General features: G+C 33.7%; 2 protein-coding genes across 3 annotated transcripts; both read left to right on the plus strand.

Moving 5' to 3' along the window:
* Nucleotides 1-1,169: 1,169 nt before the first annotated feature.
* Nucleotides 1,170-6,594, plus strand: LOC145015631 (ARM repeat superfamily protein). The gene is made up of 17 exons (XM_078974099.1): nt 1,170-1,753; nt 2,115-2,658; nt 2,742-2,969; nt 3,062-3,153; nt 3,242-3,452; nt 3,524-3,705; nt 3,786-3,983; nt 4,057-4,293; nt 4,387-4,443; nt 4,529-4,663; nt 4,771-4,839; nt 4,927-5,046; nt 5,113-5,274; nt 5,392-5,520; nt 5,603-5,704; nt 5,780-5,859; nt 5,964-6,594. Exons 1-17 carry the CDS (start codon nt 1,220-1,222, stop codon nt 6,253-6,255), a joined length of 3,372 nt encoding a protein of 1,123 aa, XP_078830225.1. The 5' UTR covers nt 1,170-1,219; the 3' UTR covers nt 6,256-6,594.
* A 905-nt stretch (nt 6,595-7,499) lies between these two features.
* On the plus strand, nt 7,500-11,282 carry EMB2654 (Tetratricopeptide repeat (TPR)-like superfamily protein). 2 transcript variants are annotated; one of them, XM_078974389.1, is made up of 10 exons: nt 7,500-7,923; nt 8,091-8,263; nt 8,363-8,468; nt 8,635-9,744; nt 9,878-9,983; nt 10,084-10,288; nt 10,379-10,511; nt 10,608-10,712; nt 10,808-10,925; nt 11,027-11,282. In XM_078974389.1, the coding sequence occupies exons 1-10, from the start codon at nt 7,528-7,530 to the stop codon at nt 11,053-11,055; spliced, it is 2,481 nt and encodes an 826-aa protein (XP_078830515.1). In that variant the 5' UTR covers nt 7,500-7,527; the 3' UTR covers nt 11,056-11,282. The 2 variants fall into 2 exon arrangements, with proteins under 2 accessions (XP_078830515.1, XP_078830516.1); XM_078974390.1 differs by having other exon boundaries at nt 7,786-7,923; nt 8,086-8,263.
* The last annotated feature ends 460 nt before the right edge of the window (nt 11,283-11,742 follow it).

The following is an 11,742-nucleotide window of genomic DNA, read 5'->3' on the forward strand; positions in this document are numbered from 1 at the left end:
TAACCAATTTGACTTTCGGGTCAAACTTGAAGGTTTTGAGCTATAGATTGAGGTTTAGTTTGTGATTGGTTTAGGCAGTTCATGTAGCTGATTCTTTGGGGCTTCGGGTAGTCAGATTCAGCTCTGGGATTGACGTGAGTTTTCTCAATGTATTACTTATGACATAGTTACTAAGATTTGATAGTATGCTAGACTAGTAGGGTCTTGATTGTTACTTGTATGTTTACGAGCTTCGTTCGGTTGAAATAGATATGTTGGGGTGAAACATACATGTTCGGTAGAAATAGACATGTTGGGTTGAAACATACTCGTTCGGTTGAAACAACAATGTTGGGTTGAAACATACCCGTTCGGTTGAAACAAACCTATTGGATTAAATGTTTTCAAGTACTTCATCAAACTATGAAATTATGTGTGTGGCGACCAAAATAGACAACAAAGTAAAGAAATTCAAAATAATAAAAAAAGAAATGGATTTGTTGCTCTAATATATCGTATATGGATTGGATTTTCTATAATACATTGTATCCATTTCTTTTTTTATGTACCCACTTAATTTTATGTACCCACTTAAGGGTGATCATCGGTTCAAATCCATTGGATTTTGATGGAATTGATCAAATCCAGTCATTCATTGGATGTTAGATTTTGTCAATCGATCAAATTGTTCATTATAAAAAACCAAACCGATCAAACTGGGTGTCAGATTGGATCGGTTTTATCCATTGAATATTTTTGATTGGTTTAATCCATTGATTATACATTATCCAACCAATTTTAGTCCTTTTCTAGTTTCTATTGAATACAAAAATATAAAGGGGTGTTTGGATTAGATTTTTAGCTTATTGCTTATAGCTTATTTGTGGTGGGAATAAGCAATAAGCAATAAGCATGAGAAAAGATGCTTATTAAAATTAGTTTATTTAGCCTAATAAGCTGGATTTTATCCAAACACTTAAATTAGCTTATTGTGAGAATAAACAATAAACGCTTTTTTTTTTTCCTTATCCAAACACCCCCTAAGTATGATAACTAAAAATAAAACATCATGTAATTACGGTAAATAAGAAACTTAAGGTTGGCAATGACTGTCTTTAATAAACCCGGTCGGAAAATAAATTGTCCGTCCGAATGTATTCCGGTTCGATACCTCTGGGTTTTATAAACATAAACCATTTATAAACCCTACACTGAAACTCCTTCCTGAGACACTCCAACGATGAAAAAGCAACGGCAACATTCAACCGAAGAATCAATGGAAGAATCCACCGACGCTACTACCTCATTCACCGGTGAATCTGATATATGCCAACAGCTCCTAGACCGTTACGGCAAATCCGCCGCATCTCAACACCGCCACCTCTGCGCAACTGCTGCTGCTACCCGCTCTATCATACAATCCGAATCTCTGCCCCTCACTCCCATCTCTTACTTCGCTGCCACCATTGATGCCCTCTCCGATACCTCTAAAACAACCCATGACGCTGATGCAGTCTCCGCGCTGTCGTCGTTTTTGGCAATTGTGCTGCCTCTGGTTCCCGAGAAGTCTATAGCGACGTCCAAGGCGGCAGAGGCTGCGAAGATTGTGGTTGAGCTGGTGGATAATCCTTGTGAGGGTTTGTCAGTTTCGAGTGTGAGGGCCTTGGTCAAGTGTTTGGGGGTGTTGCTAGATTTTTGTGATTTGGACGATTGGAAGTCTGTTCAACTAGGTTTCAAGACACTTATGAAGTATTCCATAGATAAACGTCCAAAGGTATGTTAAATCTATAGTCTCTTTTTGCTACACTGTAAATTTTTGCAAATGCTTACAATAATCCATGGTTATAGTCTTATCTTTTTCCATAAAACATACTAAGAACATGAAGGAGGTTGGAATTTCAAGCACCCGAGTCTGTATATCAATATTTCCATGAAAATGGCTCTTGCTTTTTATAAGTATAATATCATAAGGTTAGGACTTAATGTCACATTTGTAGGTTGCATTTTAATGATACTTGCTTCTCTTCAATGAACAAATGCCATTCTAGGCAGATATAATTTTATTGTTTAAGTTACCCACTAATATACATCTTAAAAACATTCTTAATCTTCCGTGATTTACATACATGTTGCAGGTCAGAAAATGTGCTCAAGATTGTGTAGTGAAGGTCTTCAAGTCTTTCCAGTCTTCTCTTGTCAAGAAAAGTGCAAGCAAACTGTTTTTAAAATCCTTCAAAACTTATATGTCGTTGGCAGTTGAAGCAGTTTCTTCAAGATCAACAGACGGGTCTAAAGATGATAAATTTTCAAAATGTGAACAGTTAGAGGCTCTTCACATGTTAAATCTGTTGAAATTTCTGGTACCTTGTTTACCAAGCAAAGAAATATCAAAAACTGTTGTGGAATTAGAAAAATCTATAAGTGCAAAGTTTTCACCATTAACGAGGCATGTTTTTGATGTTATGGAGGAGATACTTCGATTATTGGAAGATGAATCTACAATTCCTGACACCTTAGAAATAGTAACAACACTTGCTTCATATATATCTACAAAACAGAACCCAGTAGACACTCTTTTTTCAGCAGCAGCTCTACTTGAGAATTTTCTTACCAAATTTCAAGTTGGAGATGCAAACAAATGGAATAGCCATTACTCCTTAGTCATTGGTTCTATAGCAGGTATACATATATGATATATATTTGCCTGATATGATTAGTTATATGATTGCATTAGTTGACTAAATTTGTACATGTGTTTTTAGGTCTTCTGACATCTGAGGCTACAGCTACAAAAGCTTCAAATATTCTAAAAGAAATGATAAACCGTCATATTGATGTAGATATCCTCACAGATGAAAATAATGTTGAATCCAAGGAATCAAGAATAGTTAAATCCTTATGTGATGCACTTCTAAAAATTCTGAGTACCCATAAAGGAACTCCAAATGAGCATACTTTGGCTGTCATTTCTGTTTTATTTCTCAAACTTGGTATGTCCAAATTCCAATTACTTTTTGTATTGATCATTGTCACTGTCATAAGCACCTGATACTGATCTTTGTTTATTATTTATGTTATTTAGGGAAGATTTCTCATATTTACATGGAGAAAATACTTCTAAAGCTTGCCAGTTTTATGACACTTGCATCCGGAAATACTTCTGATGTAAAGCATGTAAGTTTTCTTTCATTGCCATGTATTACTTGTATCCATTATGTCATTATATTAACATAATGTTCTGTTTTCATATTTGATATTACAGCTTCAGCATTGCATCGGGTCTGCTGTAGTGGCTATAGGACCAGATAAAGTACTTGCAGTGTTACCTATCTCCCTTGATGCCAGTGATCTCACATGTTCAAATACTTGGTTGATACCAATTTTGAAGGAGTATGTTAATGGATCATCTTTGGGGTTCTTTATTGAAAGTATAGTGCCTATAGCTGAATCTTTCCAAGAAGCATGCCAAAAAGGTAACCCCCTTATTTATAGAATAGTTTTGGATTTTGAAAAGTATCATGACATAATTTTTTTTTCTTGCAAGTTAAAAAGTCAGCAATTAGAGAACAATTGCAGTCCAACGCACGTGGCTGTTGGGGTCTATTGCCTTCCTTCTGCTGCTATCCAAATGACATGTATAAAAAATTTGGATCCTTGGCTAAACTTCTGATTCCACACATCAAAAAGGATGCGATTATGCTTGAGTATATTGCCATTGCATTGCAGGTAATAAATATCTCTAATTTATATTATTGTAAGATTTGTGTTTCTTGATGGTTGACTTTTTTTTTTTTTTTTTTTTATAGCATCTTGTGAAGCAGAATAGGAGCTTTCTTGGTGATGATCAGGGTGATGATGAAGCTTCTAAGCTTCCAAAGATTAGTTACTCTAAAAAAACTGCAACCAAAAACATCAAAGCTTTGTCATTATGGTCAGAGGGGTTATTGAAGGCTTTTACAAAAGTTCTTTTTAGAGTGCCATTCGAGAAGCGTGCTTTTGTAAAGGTTATGATTGTAATTTTACCACTTCACTAATTTGTATTCTTTGGTTTCTGACTTCATTATTATGTATTTCCAGGACACCATTAAATGCTTGGCATCTATAACTGAATCTTCAACAACAAAAGCAGTTTTTGTTTCATCACTTAAAAGAATAGAGGTGGATGTTTCTGGAGATGATGCAAAAGATGATAAATCCTCTTCAAAGAAAAATGGAAATAGGTGTCTGATACTTGAGCTAGCATCATCTGTTGTTGGGACAGCTAGCATGGATCTCATTGATCTCATATATAGCTTTATCAAGGAGAGTTTGAAGGTGTGCTTTTAGTCTGTTTTTTTTATGTTTTTTTATTTAAATTTATACAAGCAAGCAAATACGATAACTCTTTTTTTTCCTTTTTTTGTGTAGGAAGAGGATGACCACATCCAGAGGGAAGCATATGCCACCCTTTACAAAATTTTGGAGGTAAGAACCAGTACTTAATTACATTTTAAATAAAGTTAAGGAAATCTGTCTCATTCTTGTTTTATTTTTTGTTCAAATTGTTCAGGAATCTTCAGAGTTCCGTTCTTCAAAGTTTGAGGAACTTATGGATTTGTTACTTGGTTTGAAGTCCCCTGTTGATATTACTTCACTTAGATGGCGATTTTCATGCTTCAAGAACTTGTTAATTCATTCAATCGAGGTTATATTCTAAATTTTTTGTTGTTGCTTTAGTTTTATTTTTATATCAAGTTTATAAACCATGTGAAATTCGCTCTAACAGTTTTCTTTGCTAAATGATTTCTATAGATAGCTTCTGATGGAGAGAACACTTATGGTTTTCGTATGCTGAATGAAATTATAGTCACACTAAAAGATGTAAGATCTACTTTTAAAACAACTTCATTTTTTTTTTCATTTTTCTTATAATTTGATAATATGATCTCCTGGTTTTGATCTCTCCAGTCCAAGGAAGAAAGTAGAAAAGTGGCATATGACATCCTTATAGGAATGAGCTGTACCTTGCAAAAAACACCATCTTCACTCCAAAAAGAAAATGGACCTTATTACGAATTTGTCACCATGGTAATTCTTGATTTGTTAAACTTTCTGAAAACATTATGATGTTTATATTTATTTTAAACTTTGTAGATAATGGGGTATCTCTCGGGGTCTTCTCCTCACATAAAAAGTGGTGCAGTCTCTGCCTTATCTTTAGTGATATATAACGACTCCAAAATTTGCAAGCTGATGCCTGATCTTGTGCCATCCATTCTAGAATTGCTGCATAGTAAAGCCATTGAAGTTATAAAAGTGAGTTATTATATATATATATATATATATATATATATATATATATATATATATATATATATATATATATATTAATGTTGATGCTAAATATTAGTTGTGTTTGTGAAATATGGTCAGGCTGTTTTAGGTTTCCTCAAGGTGTTGGTTTTGAGTCTTGAAGGGAAAGACTTGGCGAGTCTTTTGTCTGATATCCTGAGTGGTCTTCTGCCATGGTCATCTGTTTCTCGCCATCATTTCAAATCTAAAGTATGTTTTTATTTAAAATCAAATCATATGTTAAATCCGAAAATGCAGCATAAAATATAGCTTCATTTACACTTTGTTACAGGTGACAGTGATCCTAGAGATTATGATGAGAAAATGTGGTTCTGCATCGGTCAAATCTCTTGTACCTGAGAAATACAGAGATTTCGTTAAGGATGTTCTGGAGGTAAAATAAATCAATAAATAAGTAATAGTGATAAATAAAAAAAAAAAAAATGTATAAAGTGTTGTTAAATTACAGAATCGTGAAGGAAAGAAAAACTCACAGGTAGGTGCGACAACCAAAACGGATCATGAATCATCTGATACAACTCCGAACAGGTCTAACTTTATAAACTGTACTTTTCTATACTTAGTTTATAGAAAGTTGACTTAATAGAGAAAGTGAGGGAAATGAAGGAATTTGGCTCATTTATTTGTTTCAGTGGGGAAAAGAGGAAGCCTAATGAAGAATATTCAAGAGAAAGTGGAAAGAGGAAGAGGGAGGATAAACACAGCAGCTCATCATATGGGGCTCGTAAGTTTTCACGTGGAGGAAAAGATGTTGATAGTAGTAAGAAACATTTTGGTCAAGCAAAATCTATGGATCGAAAGTCACAAGGCACCAAAAGGAAAACCACAACTTCATTTAAAAATGGTACTTCATCTTCATCAGGTGCAAAGAAACAGAAACAGTGGGCAAGAAAAGGAAACAAGAAAAATGCACCTGTCACCTGAACAACAAGAAGAAAACAGTTGGAAAGTTTAAAAGCCTGAAATTTAATATATATATATATATATATATATATATATATATATATATATATATATATATATATATTTTGGGTTGATTATGGGGGGCCCATTTGGAGTGAAGGCATGATGGGTCATCTTTCCGGATGTAGATGTATCATGTATGTGAGATTCTTTTATGATACTAACCAATTTATACAAGACTAAGAAGAGTAGGTCGTACATGTACCACAGTTTTGAAACAAAACAGAATTCCATTCCATATATGTATCATGAACCATTTGTCAAAATTTCAAATTAACCATTTAGCATTTGAAAACAAAACTGGAGGAAACATCTGCCTATTTTTGTAGGTATATTTCTATCTCTTCCATCTCTAAGTTTTTTGTATGCACATGAAATGATAACACACAATGTTTTTTTAGTAATACATATATGCCTTATAATATACTTGTAAGTGCATGTATAAATACTCACCCTTCCCCAAGGATACACATCTTAACATGCAAGCGTCCCAACATTTTTTGAGACGTAATACGATGAGGATTACGAGGTTGAAATTAAAGAATCTATCCACCCGGAATAAAGCAAAAAATTAAGAAAGTTTAAACTTTTTAATCTGAATTTAATGTGTATATGAAGTTCGAAGAGAAAATACACATGAAGAAAAAAACAACGGGCCAAAGAACAATTAAAATTGTTTATGCAAAACATCAATTATTTATCCGGAAATTGGCTTTACCAATAAACACTGAAATTATAAATACATATATAATTTATACATTTTAAAAAATTTAAATATTGTTATGTTTTACTTGTTTCAATTATTTTCAAGTTTTGAAAATTAATGAAATATCTCAGTTTTAATTTATTTACTTTTTTTTATTAAATTAAATTTATTTAGTATTTAAAAAAAGTTTAAGAAAAGAATGGAAGGTAAAATAACAGCAATAGCCAAAGATAAAACTTGGGTAAAACCATAAAAATCAAATAATAATAATAATAAGAGAAATTCCTATAATTTTTTTAGGATCTTTCTATCCATATCAAATAATATATATGTCATATTTATTTTTCTTTAATTCATTTAAGATGGATAGTAAGATAACTAAAAGAAAATTATAGGAGTGATTAATTTCTCTAATAATAATAATAATAATAATAATAATAATAATATAATTTAAATAAAGAAATATATATTCAAGAAAATAATGTCTCGATATCTTCCTTCATTCCTCTCCCTCCTGCTCCATAGCCATGGAGGCATCCTTACAGCTACACTCTCACTTGTTCACCCCCACTCACCCCCACACCAATTCAGTCTCCTCACCATTCCCCAGCAAACCCAAACGAAAACCTCTTCCACTTATACTCCGATGCTGCTCCGACGAGACGAACACCAAGAAGCTAGTGGGGTTCGTCGACTACGACAGAGGAGAACGACAAGTATCCGTGCACGTCAGCGGTGTAAGGAAGTCGGATTTGCCCAAACGCTACCAGCTGCGGGTTCAAGGTGACCGGTTTCAAAAGGATTGGCCCATTTCTGAGCTGGTTTCCAAGATTTTAAAGCTCAATCAACGCGAAGACATTGATGGCTTGCTTAATCGATGGGCTGGTAGATTTTCACGGAAAAATTACCCCATTCTCATCAGGGTAAGTTAATTCATAGTAATATGTATATATGTTTCGAAGGAATACTTACAAATTTGAATTTCTAGGTTTGAATAGCCTAATTTAATCTTCAGAATTGATATGAATGATCCGTGTTTGTATTATGTAAAGCTGAATTTCATCTTTCTATTGTTGATTTGGTAGTATAGGAAATCACCCAGACAGGTTCAATCGATCATTGTAATCAAGTATTCAATTGGATGAAGAACCAGAAGAATTACTGTGCACGCAATGATATATACAATATGATGATCAGGTTACATGCAAGACATAATCGAACAGATCAAGCACGTGGCTTGTTTTTTGAGATGCAAAAGTGGAGGTAAGGATTCATCAGATTATGGTGTTCTTAATTCCTGAACATCATCATTCCATATTGATGCCACCAAAAACACTTTCAAATCTTGTCTTCTCATTTTAGGTGCAAACCAGATGCTGAAACTTACAATGCTCTCATAAGTGCACATGGTCGAGCTGGTCAATGGCGTTGGGCAACCAATATCATGGAAGACATGCTTCGTGCAGCTGTCTGTATCTCTATTCTTCCTTATAACCTATCTTTTATTCTCAGATTATAGCAACCTACTTTCATTGATTTGTTTTTTTGAACGAAATTACATTGCTATTTCTTGCATTTAGCCCAATTAAGAATTGTACTTAATCAGGTTATTTATGCAAATTATGGTATTTCAGGTTCCTCCAACTAGGTCAACATATAACAATCTAATCCATGCATGCGGATCCAGTGGAAATTGGAAAGAAGCTCTAAAAGTTTCCAAAAGAATGACAGAAAACGGGGTGGGGCCCGATCTCGTGACTCACAATACCATTTTATCCGCCTTCAAAACCGGGTCCCAGTACTCAAAAGCACTCTCCTATTTCGAATTAATGAAAGGAACAAAAATCCGCCCAGATACCACCACTTTAAATATCATAATCCATTGCCACATAAAACTCAAACAGTTTGAAAAAGCAATCAATATCTTTCATTCAATGAGGGACAAAAGATCTCAATGTGGGCCCGATATCGTGACCTTTACAAGCATCATTCATTTGTATTCCGTTTCTGGGGAAATCGAAAACTGCAAAGCAGTTTTCGATACAATGATTTCCGAAGGTTTTAAACCGAATATTATATCTTACAACACACTTTTAGGTGCATATGCTGTAAGGGGGATGAGTGAAGGGGCATTATCGGTATTTAACGATATAAAACGGAACGGATTTCGTCCGGATGTTGTATCGTATACTTCCCTACTCAATGCTTACGGGAGATCAGGGAAACCAGAAAGGGCAATGGAGGTATTTAACATGATGAAAAGGAATAACTTGAAGCCAAATGTGGTGACTTATAATGCATTGATTGATGCCTTTGGATCAAATGGTTTCCTTCCGGAAGCTGTGGAATTGCTGCATGAAATGGAGAGAAACGGAGTGCAACCGAATGTTGTTTCGGTTAGTACCTTGTTGGCTTGCTGTGGGCGATATGGTCGGAATGTAAAGATTGATTCCATTCTTGCTGCTGCTGATTCCAGAGGGATTTGTTTGAATACAGTTGCGTATAATTCTGCTATTGGTAGTTATATGAATGGAGGGGAATATGATGAAGCACTGGATTTGTATAGGTTGATGAGGGAAAAGAATGTGAAACCTGATTCGGTTACATATAATGTGTTGATTAATGGTTGTTCTAAGATGTCTAAGTACACTGAAGCTCTTGAGTTTCTTGATGAAATGATGGATTTGAATGTAACAATGTCTAATGAGGTTCTTTCATCTGCCATTTCTGTCTATAGCAAACAGGTAAACATGACATGACATGTCAATGAGACAAAATTGTAATTTTTTTTTTCTTGTCCGTGAAAAAGACGCAAATGCCCTCATCATCATGTAAAATATCCATACAAAGGTTGTTGAGTCTTCTCTCTATTATCAGGGTCAACTTTTGAAAGCAGAGTCTCTCTTCTCAAAAATGAAGATGACACATGATGGTCCTGATGTTGTTGCATATACAACAATGCTACATGCTTACAGTGATGCAGGTAATGAATGCTCTTACAAAACTGATAATCACTTTCAAAGTTGAAATTCGTTTGAGTGTTGAGAAAAAAAAAGGTGTTAAAGATATGAATTTTGTTGCAGAAAAATGGGATGATGCATTTGCATTGTTTCAAGAAATGGAAATGAAGGGTGTGGAGCCAGATCTTATTGCTTGTTCAGCATTGATGAGAGCTTTTAATAAAGGGAATCAACCTGCTAAAGTTCTTGTTGTAGCTGAATTTATGCAGGAGAGAAAGATACCAATGAATGATGCCATTTACTTTGAGATGCTCTCTGCATGTAGCATGTAAGTTCCATTATATATATTATATTTTGTTAAAAAGATTAGTTTGTTGCATAATAAGTAGTAATGTAGCGGTTTTGTATTTGATTTTAGCCTAAGAGATTGGAAGAAGACAATTGAATTAGTTGGAATGATGGAGGCATCATTCAATGTAATGTCGATTGGACTCATGAATCAGCTTTTACATTGTATTGGTAAATTAGGGAAGATTGAGACCATGATGAAGGTGAGAACTTTTATAATTCAAGAAACTAAAGAACAAAAAAAACATGTTGTAATGTATTTGACATGCATTGGACTGAGTCTGTTATGGTTTATGCAGATATTTTATAAAATAGTGGCAACGGGTGCTGAAATTAATAAATCTACTTATTTGGTGTTACTAAAAAATCTTTTGGCTGCTGGAAATTGGAGAAAGTACCTTGAGGTGACCATTTACTTAAAGCTATTTATTTATTAATCATAAAATAACGCATCATTTATTTGTTATTTTTGTTTAAATGTTGATGATTTTTTCAATAGGTATTGCAGTGGATGGCGGATTCTGGAGTTGAGGCTTCGGGTGACATGTATCAAAGTATACTTGCATTTGCACAGAGTTGTGGGCCTGAATATTCTGTTATCATACAAAATAGAGTTGGTATGCTTTCGGCCTTTTGCTATGCTTTAACTTTTATTTATTAAAATTATTATTTCTCAGTTAGAAATTAATCTGCTTCATTTTTTTAATGATTGTTACAGAGAGCTTGAGAAGAAAAACATTTGTTTAGTTTTTGCGACATTATGAGGCCTTGAATTAATAGGATCTTGTAAATTTATATAATGTAAACTTGTAAATTTGTATAATTTGATTGTTAGGATAAGAGTCCTTACTCCTTTAGGGTTGATTGTTTTGGTAAAGCAACAACGTTGTACCATTTTTTTTTAACTTTGTAATTGTAATTTAAAAGCGAGAATCTTGGGTTTTTGAATTTTAAAGAGGATTGGTTTAAGAAAATTTGGATTTTTATGAAGAACAAACAAAATGTAGTAGTGAAAGTGAATATGCTTAAGAAACATATAAGAGAAAATTCAGAGAAGATAATTGCACATGAAGAGTAACATTATAGCTATGCAGTCGCATGCATCAAATGAATATGGATATGGATTACAAAGTAATTAGTTGTTCAAAGTTACATCAATGAAGAATATTAATCAAATTAATTGTAATGATGAAGCACTAGTTGAGGCTTATGAGTAGTATAAGATGATTGAAACTTACAAAACGTGTAGAAAATCACAATGTATTTTGTGTTTTATCTTTTTTTTTTTTATCATAACTAAGTTTTGCATTCCACACGATGCTGCAGGAGGGCATGCAATTAGTTATATAATCAGATGTCTTTGCATGTTTGAACTAAAGAATTATTTTGTTGCATATATTAAAAAAATAAGTAAAATAATTTAACTGATACAAT

This window comes from Lactuca saligna, chromosome 9 (genome assembly GCF_052625555.1).
Source record: "Lactuca saligna cultivar CGN05327 chromosome 9, ASM5262555v1, whole genome shotgun sequence".
Classification (NCBI taxonomy): domain Eukaryota; kingdom Viridiplantae; phylum Streptophyta; class Magnoliopsida; order Asterales; family Asteraceae; genus Lactuca; species Lactuca saligna.

Bases quoted from the DNA above. Each gene is read 5' to 3' on its own strand.
- LOC145015631 (XM_078974099.1), top strand. From the start codon at position 1,220: ATGAAAAAGCAACGGCAACATTCAACCGAAGAATCAATGGAAGAATCC. The intron at 4,444-4,528 runs GTAAGAACCAGT...CAAATTGTTCAG, and splicing joins CCCTTTACAAAATTTTGGAG to GAATCTTCAGAGTTCCGTTC. The intron at 5,275-5,391 runs GTGAGTTATTAT...AAATATGGTCAG, and splicing joins AAGCCATTGAAGTTATAAAA to GCTGTTTTAGGTTTCCTCAA.
- EMB2654 (XM_078974389.1), top strand. From the start codon at position 7,528: ATGGAGGCATCCTTACAGCTACACTCTCACTTGTTCACCCCCACTCAC. The intron at 9,984-10,083 runs GTAATGAATGCT...ATTTTGTTGCAG, and splicing joins ACATGCTTACAGTGATGCAG to AAAAATGGGATGATGCATTT. The intron at 10,926-11,026 runs GTATGCTTTCGG...TGATTGTTACAG, and splicing joins TATCATACAAAATAGAGTTG to AGAGCTTGAGAAGAAAAACA.